Source organism: Lethenteron reissneri, chromosome 53 (genome assembly GCF_015708825.2).
Source record: "Lethenteron reissneri isolate LAM-NWPU_2019-01 chromosome 53, ASM1570882v1, whole genome shotgun sequence".
NCBI lineage: Eukaryota > Metazoa > Chordata > Hyperoartia > Petromyzontiformes > Petromyzontidae > Lethenteron > Lethenteron reissneri.
The window spans coordinates 5692595-5709435 of NC_083831.1; the positions used below are offsets into that span (position 1 = coordinate 5692595).

At 58.0% G+C, this 16841-nt stretch overlaps 1 protein-coding gene across 1 annotated transcript in view; it reads left to right on the plus strand.

The window, feature by feature from the left end:
* LOC133356206 (protein jagged-1-like) overlaps positions 1 to 4257 on the plus strand; it is a 40092-nt gene extending 35835 nt beyond the window's left edge. The window contains exons 17-22 of the mRNA XM_061573582.1: positions 959 to 986; positions 2028 to 2113; positions 2552 to 2629; positions 3543 to 3602; positions 3733 to 4019; positions 4063 to 4257. Coding sequence (XP_061429566.1) covers positions 959 to 986; positions 2028 to 2113; positions 2552 to 2629; positions 3543 to 3602; positions 3733 to 4019; positions 4063 to 4257 — 734 coding nt within the window. The remainder of the gene's footprint in view (positions 1 to 958; positions 987 to 2027; positions 2114 to 2551; positions 2630 to 3542; positions 3603 to 3732; positions 4020 to 4062) is intronic.
* The last annotated feature ends 12584 nt before the right edge of the window (positions 4258 to 16841 follow it).

Sequence of the window (16841 nt, forward strand, 5' to 3'; positions counted from 1 at the left end):
TGCCCCTACAGTCTGTTAAGGCTATACAGGGGATCGTTGTCGTTGTGTGTCTTTGTGTGTGTAATGGGGGGGTGGTAGTGTAGCGGTTAGCGCGCTGCGCTATGAACCCGGTTACCCGAGTTCGATTCCCGTTTACGGCCAACACCGGTGACTATTTTCTGAACCGGTCCTGGGCCTCCGCTAGGTCGACTCAGCCTCAAATGAATACCTGGTGCGGTGTGTAAACATCGCCACTGGGGAGACAAAGGCGGACGAGGGTATTGCTGGCCACCCACCCTCCCTCCCGTGTACCATTCCGGCCTTCATAGGTCCTCGATAACAGCACTTGCCCCAACAGTCTTCTAAAGGCTCCATGCACGATGCCGTTTGTACTTTATCATCTCGCTCCCTCTGTCCGTCGCGTTCTGTCTGCATCTAAAAGTCAAGGCACTGCTTCCTCCCACATGTAAACACTCATGAATGTCCTGATAAATCGTTCATATGCAGAGTGCTTCAAATTGTTTTGAATACTACCGAAAATTTGCATCAACACCACAATTGATGTGTTGCCTCCGGCCTCTGGAGACCACCTGGAGAAGATTCCAGGCATAGCGTTGACAACGGTGGAGACTATTTGACGTTTTGAAGCTATTAACATACATTTGCTATCATGTTACAGTGGAGTATTAGCCGTTCTTTTTCCGTAAAAAACGATAGTCCCATATGAGCGTTAAACATTTTTTTGAAGCACCCTGTATAGAGGACCGCAGAGCTTGGGAAATTGTTGCCACTGGCAACTTCACCGCTTCACCGCTGCGTGGCGGCTGCTGCTGCTGCTGCGGCTTCTCCTCCGGGCGCCTCTGTGCGGTGGCCGTGGCGGTGGTCGCGGCGGTGGCCGTGGCGCCGGTGGTGGTGGTCGCGGCGTTGCGAGTTGACTTTCACCGAATTCCACCTCTGTGAATTCTCCGTCTGTTTGCAGATGTCAACGACTGCAACCCCCACCCGTGGTGAGTCACTGCGCTCCCACCGCTGCACAACGCTGCCGTGAACAATAGCGCCGTGAACAATAGCGCCGTGAACAATAGCGCCGTGAACAATAGCGCCGTGAACAATAGCGCCGTGAACAATAGCGCCGTGAACAATAGCGCCGTGAACAATAGCGCCGTGAACAATAGCGCCGTGAACAATAGCGCCGTGAACAATAGCGCCGTGAACAATAGCGCCGTGAACAATAGCGCCGTGAACAATAGTGCCGTGAACAATAGCGCCGTGAACAATAGCGCCGTGAACAATAGCGCCGTGAACAATAGCGCCGTGAACAATAGCGCCGTGAACAATAGCGCTGCAGCCAATCACATTTCGTTTGGGTGCCCAACGGGCATGCCCAGCCAATCACGATCACGCGTAAGAACCGATTATGAAGATGCAGCAGGTTTTCAAATGCTGCTGTTGCTAAAAGGATGAGGACCCCCCCCACCCCTCCAGCCCCACCCCCACCCCCGCACCCCTCCACCCCTACCCCCCACCCCTCCACCCCAGCCCCACACCCATACTTGACCATACCTCACCACCACCACGCTGGTCAAGTTGTCAAAATTAATTTTGCTTCACCACGTGAGAGCCACGTCGCAACGCAGCAGCAGCAGCGGGGGTGGCGGTCGCCCATCAGGGCGTCATCCAGGCCCAGCCCTGCTTAGCTTCATAGATCTGATGAGTATTGGGGCTCACTCCGGCGCGATCCGGTTAAGAAGAAACAATTTTGCCATCTGTTGAAGTTGCGGGTGGGGGGGGGGGGATAGCGGCAGAGCGGTTCGCGCTTGATTCCCGGCCGCGGCTCACCTGAGTGAGCCTTTTCGCTGGGTATTTATTGGGTGCACCCCTTAACTGAACCGCACTGGCTGGTGTGGTGAAGTATGACTGTTATCCTGTACGCAGCAACGCCGTCCCCTACTGCATTGACGACTCTCAGTGAGGCTTTTCTGGGTTGTACCGCGAGCACAAACGAATACGAATGAACTGAAGACTCGCCACTCGCCTGTCGCCCACAGCTACAACGGCGGCTCCTGCGTGGACGGAGAGAACTGGTTCCGCTGCGAATGCCCCCACGGCTTCACGGGGCCCGACTGCCGCCTGGGTATGGCTCCGTGTCCCGCTCACACGACCCTGTGGTGTCGTGGTGTCCTGCTCACACGACCCTGTGGTGTCGTGGTGTCCCCCCCGCTCGCACGACCCCGCGGTGTCCCGCTCGCACGACCCCTCGGTGTCCCGCTCGCACGACCCCTCGGTGTCCCGCTCGCGCGACCCCACGGCGGGGTCGCGGCCGTCCAGTGGTGGACAGTCACGGCAGTTGGGGTGCCGACGCTGTGGCCTAGCGGCCACGCGGCCCTTGGCGCGGCTCTCCTAGGTCGACTCAGCCTTGAAATGAGTAGCTGCTGCGGCCTTGTAAACATCAGCACTGGGGAGAGAGAGGCTCGTTGGCCACCGTCGGCGCTCACCAACGGCACTTGCCCCAACGGTCTGTCAAAGGCTATACCTGGGACCTTTGTCTTTGCCTCCCCCTCCCCACTGCCAGGCCTGGTGAGCAGCGCCAGTGACCCCACGGGGAGCACCTCGACGCCCGGCGCCGTCACGGAGCGAGCCGGCGGGGCAGGTGGGTGCCGCCCGGCCGCTCGAGGCCTCTCTGCGCCCACGCCGGGGCCTCCCTGCGCCCGCGCCGGGGCACGAGGCCCCGGGGGGTGGGGCGGGGGTCCCGGGTGTGGGGTCACAGAGAGGAGAGGGAAGTTTGACGGGGTCCCTCATTCCGTTCCTTGCACCGCGGGGGCCCACGAGGCCCGGGGGAGCCAAGGAGGGCCGGAGGGGCCCCGCTAGGCCTCTGTGTGGCGCTGCTGCCGGGTTATTTTTCGTTTGCTGTCGGCCGTCCTTGTTTGGCGACGTTGGCAGAGCTTCGCAGAAGCTGCCCCTCTTCTCTTAACATTCGATCCTTGAGCTCGTGCGGGGCCTGTAGCATATGCTATAAAGGGGCCCTAAATAAAAAAAACACACATTTTTTACTTGCATAGTAAAGTAATGGTATTTTTTTCCCTTGATATACGACAAATCGCTAACCTTAAACACCCAGTCGTTCGTAAAAGTTAAAGGCGGTATAGTACTCTAGTAATAGAGCAAGTACAGAATCACTGAATTGATAGCTTGAAAGCATTTAGCGCGGGGCCCTTGAATGTGCGGGGCCCCGTAGCTACTACATGTGTAGCTACTACATGTGTAGCTACTACATGTGTAGTAGCTACATGTGTAGTAGCTACACGTGTGTAGCGACTTGTGCTACTCCGATAATCCGGCAGTGCCCTTGCCCAGAGCGCACCGCCCACCCGCCGGGTCAGCACGCGGGGCGCGATTGCTCGGACCGAGTCAGAGAGGGAGGCAGAATCCGGAGTCGTGGATTGCTTAGGGTAGGGTTAGCAATTGTGCGGGTTCACAATCGCGGTTGGGTTTAGGACCCGTGTGGTCGCAGTGTAATGGTCAGCATGCCGGCCTTACAGATTAACTGTTCAATCTCGCGGCAGTCGCGACAATTGTCAAGTTTCCAGAATCTCCCCGCCTCCGTCGAGCGAGCGCCGCAGCGAGTGAGTCCGGGGCGACCCGGAGTGGGTGACCCCCCCCCCGCCGGCAGCAACGCCGCCAGCGGCGCTCTGGCGGGGCCGGTGCCCACAGGCGCCTCGTCACCGTGCTGCTCCCCCCCCCTCCCCGTTCCAGCGGACGCCGGCGAGGATGTCGCGGCGCCGGTGGCGCTGCCGCTGCTGGCGGCGACGCTGCTCGCCGCGCTCGCGCTCTGGCTCTGCCGCCGCCGCCGGCGCCTGAGTCGGGGCGCGGGGGGGTGCCGGGCGGCATGGGGCGGCGGCGCGGGCCTCCTGGGGAGGCTGCGGGGAGACGGGGACGCGGGCCGGCGCGGCCCGAAGGGCCTCAACAACGCGGCGCGGCGGCCGGGTTCGGCGGGGAAGCTGGGCGAGGAGGAGGCGGTCGCCGTGGCGACGGCGCTCGACGTGCGGGACGTCAACGAGTGGGCGGAGCGCTCCGTGCGCGGAGAGGATCCTCAAGTCGTTCAGGTCGTTCAAGTCGAACCTGCGCGCGGAGAGGAGCGCCGGGGGATACGTCGTGGACTACTTTTCCGACCCCCGCGGCGGCGGCGGCGGTATACGCCTGCAGGCCGCGGAGCTGGAGCCGCTTCGCTCGGCGGAGGGATCTTCCGGGCCGGGTTGCCAGAACTACATTCCGGAGTGAATGTAAACGCTGGGCGAGCAAGTGGCCCCTGTGGGAAAAACTAAAAATGGGTTTTAGATTTTTATTATTGAGGACTAAACTAAACTAAATATTTTATTACTTTTTAATGCGCGATGCCCCCCTCGGGGTACCAAGAGTGGAGGCTTTGAGACGCGCGCTGCCACCACGGGCTCGGAGCACAAGTCGAGGGACTAAAAACCAAATCTTATGACGACTTTAAAGAAGAACCTTGTAGCTCGCCTCGCCCCAGCGGAGGAGCGCGACCACCGCGACAGCGATCGCGCCGTGCGGTTGTGGGTGGGTGGGGTGGGTGGGGTGAGGTGGGGTGGGTGGGGTGGGGTGGGGTGGGTGGGGTGGTGTGGGTGGGGTGGGTGGGGTGGTGTGGGTGGTGTGGGTGGGTCGGGTGGGGTGGGTGGGGTGGGTGCTCTCCCGGTGTTAACCGCTAATCCCCCGACACACCCCGTTGAACCCTGGAGGTCACCGCCTGCCCTAACGAGCACTGCCAACAGCATCTCGCTCTGCCGCGTTGACCCTCGCCCACAAACACCGGGTCTCTTGCGGCGAGAGAGAGCCTGGGGGTGTGCTGGGGGGGGGGGGGGCGGAGGAAGGGGTGGATGGGGGGTCGGAGGAGGGGGGAATGGGGGTGGAGGAGGGGGGGGGGGGGCGGAGGGGGGGGGGCGGAGGAGGGGGGGGGGGCGCGAGCCGTCGCTAAAACGTGCAACAGAAAAACCTTGGCTACAACTTTACTCGGCTCAGGGGTCAAACGTTACGCTGCCTCAGGCCCCGGCTATTCCACGGCGGTGGGGGAGGGGGCAACTTGGGGGGGGGGGGCTACTTTAATATATTTCAAGCGAAGTTATTTATTTACAAGGGTAGAGCACTGGTATTTACTGGTATTTATTTCAGCTGCGTACGTCGCGTAAAGAAGCCACAGCCGCCTTCAGATTTTGCGGGAGGGAGTCGCCCGTCCGTCCGTGCCGCCGGCCCGCGATATATTCAGTGGCAAGTTAAACCCGCTGTGAGTCTCTGGGTCTCCGTGAGTCTCTCTGTAAGTTCATGAGTCTCTGTGTAAGTCCATGAGTCTCTGTGTAAGTCTGTGAGTCTCTGTGTAAGTTCATGAGTCTCTGTGTAAGTCCATGAGTCTCTGTGTAAGTCTGTGATTCTCTGTGTAAGTTCATGAGTCTCTGTGTGAGTCTGTGAGTCTCTGTGTAAGTCATGAGTCTCTGTGTGAGTCTGTGAGTCTCTGTGTAAGTTCATGAGTCTCTGTGTAAGTCCATGAGTCTCTGTGTAAGTCATGAGTCTCTGTGTAAGTCTGTGAGTCTCTGAGTACGTCTGTGAGTCTCTGTGTAAGTCTGTGAGTCTCTGTGTAAGTTCATGAGTCTCTGTGTAAGTCTATGAGTCTCTGTGTAAGTCTGTGAGTCTCTGTGTAAGTTCATGAGTCTCTGTGTAAGTCCATGAGTCTCTGTGTAAGTCACGAGTCTCTGTGTAAGTTCATGAGTCTCTGTGTAAGTCCATGAGTCTCTGTGTAAGTCACGAGTCTCTGTGTAAGTTCATGAGTCTCTGTGTAAGTCCTGAGTCTCCGTGTAAGTCTATGAGTCTCTGTGTAAGTCTATGAGTCTGTGTAAGTCTATGAGTCTCTGTGTAAGTCTATGAGTCTCTGTGTAAGTTAATGAGTCTCTGTGTAAGTTCATGAGTCTCTGTGTAAGTCTGTGAGTCTCTGTGTAAGTCTATGAATCTCTGTGTAAGTCTGTGAGTATCTGTGTAAGTCTGTGAGTCTCTGTGTAAGTCCATGAGTCTCTGTGTAAGTCATGAGTCTCTGTGTAAGTCTATGAGTCTCTGTGTAAGTCATGAGTCTCTGTGTAAGTCTATGAGTCTCTGTGTAAGTCCATGAGCCTCTCTGTAAGTCTGTGAGTCTCTGTGTAAGTCATGAGTCTCTGTGTAAGTCACGAGTCTCTGTGTAAGTTATGAGTCTCTGTGTAAGTCTGTGAGTCTCTCTGTAAGTCATGAGTCTCTGTGTAAGTCACGAGTCTCTCTGTAAGTTATGAGTCTCTGTGTAAGTCCATGAGTCTCTGTGTAAGTCTATGAGTCTCTGTGTAAGTCTATGAGTCTCTGTGTAAGTCAAAGGCTTCATATCTGTCCGCACACGGGCTCACCACGACCCGTCCCGAACCTGTGGTTCGTGTCTGTACCTGCTGCAAGTTAAGCGACAACCTTCTGCAGTCCAGCAACGCCCTGCGAATGGCTGAGTGAGAAACGGAGCGCTCTGTGAGTGGTGAGGTCCTGGGTGAGTCTCGGCAGAGGCGTAGCTAGGGGGGGGGGGGGGGCAGGGGGGTACATATGTCCCCGGGCGCCAAGGTAAAGGGGCGCCAAAATGAGGCTTACAACGTCACATTAGAACTTATTGCGGCGGGCGCAGCAGCCTGAAACTACTGCACAAATCTACACCTCAACCTAAAAGTTTATATATCCCGCCACACACAGCCTACATGTCATGTAATTACATTTTGTATGTGATTAAACGGGGGGGGGGGGGGGGCGCCAATTTTATAGTTCGTCCCCGGGCGCAAAATATCCTAGCTACGCCACTGAGTCTTGGGTTTCATTTCAGCCAATTCTGCCCAGGCTGGTGGCCTGGACAATATTTCTGTTGCCCGGCACACCGCATCCTGTATATCTTTCGTTGATGGCTATGGATGTGACGAGTAATCACGTGGCACCTCTACTGGGGTGTCAGCAGCAACTCGGAAAACATTCAGTGAGCAAGGAAGCCCTGGAGAGTAACATCACTCACCCCCACCATCACTCACCATCACCTACCATCACCCACCCCCACCATCACTCACCATCACTCACCATCACTCACCCCCACCATCACTCACCATCACCACCACCCCCACCATCACTCACCCCCACCATCACCCACCATCACTCACCATCACCATCACTCACCCCCACCATCACTCACCATCACTCAACATCACCCACCATCACCCACCCCCACCATCACTCACCATCACTCACCCCCACCATCACTCACCATCACTCACCATCACCCACCATCACCCACCCCCACCATCACTCACCATCACTCACCCTCACCATCACCCACCCCCACCATCACTCACCCCCACCACCACTCACCCGCACCATCACCCACCCCTACCATCACCAAGTGTCTCGAGTCGGGCAGCGAATTCTGGCGAGGTAGGCAACATCTCCTGTACATCAGGCGAGGTAGTAAACATGTCCTGTAGACCAAGCGAGGTAGTCAACATCTCCTGTGTACCAGACGAGGTAGTCAACATCTCCTGTACATCAGGCGAGGTAGTAAACATCTCCTGTAGACCAAACCAGGTAGTCAACATCTCCTGTGTACCAGGCGAGGTAGTCAACATCTCCTGTACATCAGGCGAGGTAGTAAACATCTCCTGTAGACCAAGCGAGGTAGTCAACATCTCCTGTGTACCAGGCGAGGTAGTCAACATCTCCTGTACATCAGGCGAGGTAGTAAACATCTCCTGTAGACCAAGCGAGGTAGTCAACATCTCCTGTGTACCAGGCGAGGTAGTCAACATCTCCTGTACATCAGGCGAGGTAGTAAACATCTCCTGTAGACCAAGCGAGGTAGTCAACATCTCCTGTGTACCAGGCGAGGTAGTTAACATCTATATACCAGGCGAGGTAGTCAACATCTCCTCTGTACCAGGCGAGGTAGTCAACATCTCCTGTGTACCAGGCGAGGTAGTCAACATCTCCTGTACACCAGGCGAAGTAGTCAACATCTCCTGTGTACCAGGCGAGGTAGTTAATATCATTTGTGTACCAGGCGAGGTAGTCAACATCTCCTGCACACCAGGCGAGGTAGTCAACATCTCCTGTGTAGACCAGGCGAGGTAGTCAACATCTCCTGTGTAGACCAGGCGAGGTAGTCAACATCTCCTGTGTAGACCAGGCGAGGTAGTCAACATCTCCTGTACACCAGGCGAGGTAGTCAACATCTCCTGTGTACCAGGCGAGGTAGTCAACATCTCCTGTACACCAGGCGAGGTAGTCAACATCTTGAGGTGGCTAACATTGAGCGAAGAACTCCCGACACAATTCCGCCGATATCAGAGCGGGTGAGAGGGGGGGGCGAAGGGGGACGAGGGGCGGGGCTTGTTGAGAGTCCCACTCGGTTTGGGTTCCACAGAGAAACAACTCGGGGGGGGGGGGGGGGGGGCTGAGTCCCCCACGGGATTTGTGTTGCCAACTGGGGAGGAGGCTCACTCCGGGACGTTTGTTGTCCCACATGGCGTCATGACGTCATCCTCTCCGTGTCGTATCGTTCCACTGGCAAATGAAATATTTAACAAATAAACGCAACGTGATGACACCGTGGCGTCTTTTCACGACGGAGCGAGAAACTCCGTGACGTTGCCTCATTTTATTTGTTGAAATGTCCTCGTCACCGGACGCCTGCCGGGTCGCGTTTCACTTGGACACCAATTGGAGTCAAATGGAGCGCCAACTCGAGTGTCACGTGACCATCACCGCTGGTGAGGAGGGGAGTGTCACGTGACCATCACCGCTGGTGAGGAGGGGAATGTCACGTGACCATCACCGCTGGTGATGAGGGGAGTGTCACGTGACCATCACCACTGGTGAGGAGGGGATTGTCACGTGACCATCACCGCTGGTGAGGAGTGGAGTGTCACGTGACCATCACCGCTGGTGAGGAGGGGAATGTCACGTGACCATCACCGCTGGTGATGAGGGGAGTGTCACGTGACCATCACCGCTGGTGAGGAGGGGATTGTCACGTGACCATCACCGCTGGTGAGGAGTGGAGTGTCACGTGACCATCACCGCTGGTGAGGAGGGGAGTGTCACGTGACCATCACCGCTGGTGAGGAGGGGAGTGTCACGTGACCATCACCGCTGGTGAGGAGGGGATTGTCACGTGACCATCACCGCTGGTGAGGAGGGGAGTGTCACGTGACCATCACCGCTGGTGAGGAGCGGAGTGTCACGTGACCATCACCGCTGGTGAGGAGGGGAGTGTCACGTGACCATCACCGCTGGTGAGGAGGGGAATGTCACGTGACCATCGCCGCTGGTGAGGAGGGGAGTGTCACGTGACCATCACCGCTGGTGAGGAGTGGAATGTCACGTGACCATCACCGCTGGTGAGGAGGGGAGTGTCACGTGACCATCACCGCTGGTGAGGAGGGGAGTGTCACGTGACCATCACCGCTGGTGAGGAGGGGATTGTCACGTGACCATCACCGCTGGTGAGGAGGGGAGTGTCACGTGACCATCACCGCTGGTGAGGAGCGGAGTGTCACGTGACCATCACCGCTGGTGAGGAGGGGAGTGTCACGTGACCATCACCGCTGGTGAGGAGGGGAATGTCACGTGACCATCACCGCTGGTGAGGAGGGGAGTGTCACGTGACCATCACCGCTGGTGAGGAGTGGAATGTCACGTGACCATCACCGCTGGTGAGGAGGGGAGTGTCACGTGACCATCACCGCTGGTGAGGAGGAAAATGTCACGTGACCATCACCGCTGGTGAGGAGGGGAGTGTCACGTGACCATCACCGCTGGTGAGGAGCGGAGTGTCACGTGACCATCACCGCTGGTGAGGAGTGGAATGTCACGTGACCATCACCGCTGGTGAGGAGGGGAGTGTCACGTGACCATCACCGCTGGTGAGGAGTGGAATGTCACGTGACCATCACCGCTGGTGAGGAGGGGAGTGTCACGTGACCATCACCGCTGGTGAGGAGGGGAGTGTCACGTGACCAACTGGACGCACACAAACACAAATAGAGCAGCCCTGAAGACGTGAGTTTCGTCAAATCTACACGACGACGACGATGATGGCGATGGCGGTGATGATGGTGGTGATGATTTAAAAGTGCACAGCTCCCCAGTAACATCGGAAGGGAAGAGCGTTCCAGACGGCCGCAGAAGCGCACCCGAAATCGCGCGATACGGTGACGTGTACGTACAGTGCGTGGAACTTCTTTCGCACCGTACGTGGCCAACCGTGGCGTTTGTCTAGCACAGCGTGAAGCAACAAAGACAAAGGTCCCCCGTGCAGCCTTAACGGGACTGTTGGGGCAAGTGCTGCTGTGAAGTGCAGCAAACGCACAGAGTGGGGAGCGGTGGCGCAGCGGTTAGCGCCGCGCGGCGCTACGAACCCGGCGACCCGAGTTCGATTCCCGCTCGTGGCCAACACCGGTGACGCATATCCGAACCGGTCCTGGGCCTCCCCTAGGTCGACTCGGCCTCAAATGAGTAGCTGGTGCGGTGTGTAGTAAACATCGCCACTGGGGAGACAAAGGCGGCCGGGCGTGGTGCTGGCCACCCACCCGGTCGTGTGTCACAGTGCCGGTAGCCTTCATAGGTGCTGCTGCTACTCGCTAACGGCACTTGCCCCAACAGTCTGCGCAGGCTACACGGGGGACTTTGTCTTTGTGCTCGTGTCTACCCCGTTCGAAGTGTAGGATGCGGTGGGGTTTGGAAGGGCGTACAATGTCCATCGCGTGTGTGTGTGTGCCGGATCGAGGGGGCTAAACGGGCGCGGCACGGGCTAGAAAAGAGATGGAGTGATGTGGTACAGGAGGACGTGGAGCTGAGCGGACTTGCCGATGACTGGTTACCAGCGGTGTCAAGATCGGCCTCAGTGGAGGAGGCTCGTGAAGGACGCTACTGGGCAGTTGGAGGCAGTCGCCCTCCAACAACAACGGAGGGCGGAGGAGCGACGCTCACAACAAAGAGTGGAGCGCCGGGTGGCTAAAGCACAGCAAGTTGGCATAGTAGGGGGCACAGGTGGTGCATCAGCCAGTCATCTCGGTCATCTCAGTCAGTCGACCCGTGGCACCTGCTGGGTCTGCCCTGTGACCTCCTGCCGGCGGGCGTTCGACACTTCACGTGGCCTCAAGGTGCACCTGGCCTGGCACAAGCGTCGTGGTGACGTCACCGCCACTTAGTGACGAATGGCGGTTGTTGTTGTCTCCTTATAGCCGTCGTGTTGATTTGACAACATTTCCTCGACTGTGTGGCACTGACCCGAATAAAGAGTGGATTGGAAACCAACTCGCAATGGTTATTTAGACTTAAGGAGGAGGAATCCGATGAGCCGTGAAGCTCTTGATGACAGATGTCCAGGGTGGGCGGGTCAGCCAGGCGCTCTGTGTGACGCAGCGGCAAGTCGCAGTGTGCGGTGAGATTGAGGTGCGCATCGTCATTATCACCATCATTATCATTATCACCATCATTGTCATCATTATCGTCACCACCATCATTATCGTCACCACCATCATCATCACCATCGTCATCACCATCACCATCGTCATCACCATCATCGTCATCACCATCATCGTCATCATCATTATCATCACCACCATCATCATCATCGTCATCATCGTCATCATTATCATCATTATCATCACCATCATCACCATCATTATCGTCACCACCATCATCATCATCGTCATCATCGTCACCACCATCATCGTCACCACCACCGTGGTGATGCTGTGGTGGCTACGCTGCTGCAAGTGGCTGCCTGTAATCCTGCCACGGTGAAGAAGGCAGCAGCAGCAGCAGCGAGGGTTGGTGGACCACACACAGAGGGGTGGTGGGCCACACACAGAGGGGTGGTGAGTCACACTCAGAGGGGTGGTGGGCCACACACAGAGGGGTGGTGGGCCACACACAGAGGGGTGGTGAGTCACACTCAGAGGGGTGGTGGGTCACACTCAGAGGGGTGGTGAGTCACACTCAGAGGGGTGGTGGGTCACACTCAGATGGGTGGTGGGTCACACTCAGAGGGGTGGTGAGTCACACACAGAGGGGTGGTGGGTCACACTCAGAGGGGTGGTGAGTCACACACAGAGGGGTGGTGAGTCACACTCAGAGGGGTGGTGGGTCACACTCAGAGGGGTGGTGAGTCACACACAGAGGGGTGGTGAGTCACACTCAGAGGAGTGGTGGGTCACACTCAAAGGGGTTGGTGGGCCACACTCAGAGGGGTGGTGGGTCACACACAGAGGGGTGGTGGGTCACACACAGAGGGGTGGTGGGTCACACTCAGAGGGGTGGTGAGTCACACTCAGAGGGGTGGTGGGTCACACACAGAGGGGTGGTGGGTCACACTCAGAGGAGTGGTGGGCCACACACAGAAGGGTGGTGGGTCACACTCAGAGGGGTGGTGGGTCACACTCAGAGGGGTGGTGAGTCACACTCAGAGGAGTGGTGGGCCACACACAGAGGGGTGGTGGGTCACACACAGAGGGGTGGTGGGTCACACTCAGAGGGGTGGTGAGTCACACTCAGAGGAGTGGTGGGCCATACACAGAGGGGTGGTGGGCCACACTCAGAGGGGTGGTGGGTCACACTCAGAGGGGTGGTGAGTCACACTCAGAGGGGTGGTGAGTCACACTCAGAGGGGTGGTGGGCCACACTCGGAGGGGTGGTGGGCCACACACAGAGGGGTGGTGGGTCACACACAGAGGGGTGGTGGGCCACACTCAGAGGGGTGGTGGGTCACACACAGAGGGGTGGTGGGTCACACTCAGAGGAGTGGTGGGCCACACACAGAGGGGTGGTGGGTCACACACAGAGGGGTGGTGGGTCACACTCAGAGGGGTGGTGAGTCACACTCAGAGGAGTGGTGGGTCACACACAGAGGGGTGGTGGGTCACACTCAGAAGGGTGGTGAGTCACACACAGAGGGGTGGTGGGTCACACTCAGAGGGGTGGTGGGTCACACTCAGAGGGGTGGTGGGTCAGACACAGAGGGGTGGTGGGTCACACTCAGAGGGGTGGTGAGTCACACTCAGAGGGGTGGTGGGTCACACACAGAGGGGTGGTGGGTCATACACAGAGGGGTGGTGAGTCACACACAGAGGGGTGGTGGGTCACACACAGAGGGGTGGTGGGTCACACTCAGAGGAGTGGTGGGCCACACACAGAGGGGTGGTGGGTCACACACAGAGGGGTGGTGGGTCACACTCAGAGGGGTGGTGAGTCACACTCAGAGGAGTGGTGGGCCATACACAGAGGGGTGGTGGGTCACACTCAGAGGGGTGGTGAGTCACACTCAGAGGAGTGGTGGGCCACACACAGAGGGGTGGTGAGTCACACACAGAGGGGTGGTGAGTCACACTCAGAGGGGTGGTGGGTCACACACAGAGGGGTGGTGAGTCACACTCAGAGGGGTGGTGGGTCACACTCAGAGGGGTGGTGAGTCACACTCAGAGGGATTGGTGGGCCACACTCAGAGGGGTGGTGGGTCACACACAGAGGGGTGGTGGGTCACACACAGAGGGGTGGTGGGCCACACTCAGAGGGGTGGTGGGTCACACACAGAGGGGTGGTGGGTCACACACAGAGGGGTGGTGGGTCACACACAGAGGGGTGGTGAGTCACACTCAGAGGGGTGGTGAGTCACACACAGAGGGGTGGTGAGTCACACTCAGAGGAGTGGTGAGTCACACACAGAGGGGTGGTGGGCCACACTCAGAGGGGTGGTGGGCCACACTCAGAGGGGTGGTGGGCCACACACAGAGGGGTGGTGGGTCACACACAGAGGCGTGGTGGGTCACACACAGAGGGGTGGTGAGTCACACACAGAGGGGTGGTGGGTCACACACAGAGGCGTGGTGGGCCACACTCAGAGGGGTGGTGAGTCACACACAGAGGGTTGGTGGGCCACACACAGACGGGTGGTGGGTCACACACAGAGGCATGGTGGGTCACACACAGAGGGGTGGTGGGTCACACACAGAGGCGTGGTGGGTCACACACAGAGGGGTGGTGGGCCACACTCAGAGGGGTGGTGGGTCACACACAGAGGGGTGGTGGGTCACACTCAGAGGGGTGGTGGGCCACACTCAGAGGGGTGGTGGGTCACACACAGAGGGGTGGTGGTCCACACAGAGGTGGTGGGTCACACACAGAGGGGTGGTGGGTCACACACAGAGGGGTGGTGGGCCACACACAGACGGGTGGTGGGTCACACACAGAGGCGTGGTGGGTCACACACAGAGGGGTGGTGGGTCACACACAGAGGGGTGGTGGGCCACACACAGAGGGGTGGTGGGTCACACACAGAGGGGTGGTGAGTCACACTCAGAGGGGTGGTGGGTCACGCTCAGAGGGGTGGTGGGTCACACTCAGAGGGGTGGTGGGCCACACACAGAGGGGTGGTGGGTCACGCTCAGAGGGGTGGTGGGTCACACTCAGAGGGGTGGTGGGTCACACTCAGAGGGGTGGTGGGTCACACTCAGAGGGGTGGTGGGTCACGCTCAGAGGGGTGGTGGGTCACACTCAGATGGCGCGATGCGCTTCTCCCTGGGGGCGCGGAGTAGGCGCCGTTCCCCGTCTCGCCGGCAGATGGCGCCACAGCCGCGCGACATTCAGGGGCGAGTGCAGCGGTCCACAACCCACACAGCGAGACCGTCATTCATGATAACAGAGGTTCTTGTTGTTGGGTTACATCGCGTAAATATTCATGTTGTGTCGTTAAACCCGCCACCACCCGACACGGCCAACTCGTAAAGGTTGCGTCAAATCGACAGAACGTGGCCAATTCGTCACGAGTACGGCACCAGCCGGTTGTGTGTAGCAGAGCCAAGCCGCAACGTTTACAATCCACTACATCGGCATGGATTCGCCCTCCGACACTCAGCAGGCTGCGTGTGCTCACTGTGCTGTACTCGTGACGAAAACTGGCCGCGTTCTGTCGACGTGGCACAACCTTTACTCGTTGGCCGTGTCGGGTGGTGGCGGGTTTAACGACACATTTACATTCTTAAGCGATCTAACCCAACAACACCCCCCCCCCCCCTTGTATTGTGGATGCTATTGGTCGCGAAAGCATCCTCCGCGTTAAACTGACGTAACAAGAGGAGGCACGTATTGGGGGGGATTCTCTAATCAACTCGATATTAGCAGAGCCGCAATGCACTGTGGGGGACACGCCACGTCCCCGGACAGCCGCTGGAGAGCCACCACGTGGACGCGGCTCGCGAAACCCGCAGGTCGCCGACCCCCTGGGATCGAGTGTTTCCCCCTCGCGCGCGTGGTGGTTTCTGCCGTCCACTGCGTGTCCCCTCCCGCATGTAAACACTCGTGAATTGGCCCATACCACCTTCATATACAGAGGCACCGCAGAGCTCGGGAAATTGTTGGGCGCGCCGAATCCTCGCCATCGCGTGGCCGACTCATAGAGAGGGAGAGAGGACGACTCAGAGAGAGAGGACGACTCAGAGAGAGAGAGAGAGGACGACTCAGATAGAGAGAGGACGACTCAGAGAGAGGACGACTCAGAGGCACCAGGAGGTGGAAGCACAGACGAGGAGTGTGAAGGCAGCAGCAGCAGCCACGCGGTGAGGATCTGGCGTCAAATTCCACTCCCCGCACCCTGTCCACTCCCAGCTCAGCAGTCCAATATCTATGAAGATGTTATCAGCCAACGGCTGAGTGTTTGTATTTTGATGGCGACTTAAGACAAGAGGAGCTCGATTGTTAAAGCGCGCTCGTGCGCATTGGGGATGTTGACGCGGGCGACAAATGTCCGACAGAGGAGACTTGCCACCGCCATAGGAATGTGGAATGTCCACCACTGCCTCGGTGCTGTAAGCGGGAGATGAGCGTCCGCCTCAGTTTACCCCTGCGTATGGCAGCAATGGGATCGCGAGACAGACACCAATGTGGAGATCTCCTGCTGCTGCTGCTGCTCGCCACGACGAGACGGCTTCAGCAGTGAGAAAGAGAGAGAGTTAGTGTCGTGTCGCTCTTCCACCTCCTCCTCCACCTCCTCCACTGTCGAAGGAGCGCAGACCCCAGTGGGTTCACTGTGGGGTCCGCAGTGTGGGTTGTATGGCCACATCCTCACTGCTGTGGCTTGTGTCTTTACTTTCTGAGTCTCCGTGTCTCTCTGAGTTTGTCTCTGCGTGTCTATAAGTCTCCGTGTCTCTCTGAGTCTCCGTGTCTCTTTGAGTCTGCGTGTCTCTCTGAGTCTCCGTGTCTCTCTGAGTCTGCGTGTCTCTCTGAGTCTCCGTGTCACTTTGAGTCTCCGTGTCTCTCTGAGTCTGCGTGTCTCTCTGAGTCTCCGTGTCTCTTTGAGTCTGCGTGTCTCTCTGAGTCTCCGTGTCTCTCTGAGTCTCCGTGTCTCTCTGAGTCTGTATCCCCATGAGTGTGACTCCTGCCTGCGTCTACACGATCCATCCGTGTTGCTTTGGCATGTGCCACAGCCGCCGTGGCTGTAACGTTCCACACGTGGAGACGATGTTGGTGGTGATGGAGGCGATGTTGGTGGTGATGGTGGTGGTGATGGTGGTGGTGATGGTGGTGGTCATGTTAGTGGTGGTGTTGGTGTTGGTGGTGATGTTGGTGATGGTGATGTTGGTGGTGGTGGTGATGGTGGTGGTGATGGTGATGTTGGTGGTGGTGATGTTGGTGGTGGTGATGTTGGTGGTGATGGTGATGTTGGTGGTGGTGATGTTGGTGGTGATGATGATGTTGGTGGTGGTGGTGTTGGTGGTGATGGTGATGTTGGTGGTGGTGATGTTGGTGGTGATGGTGATGTT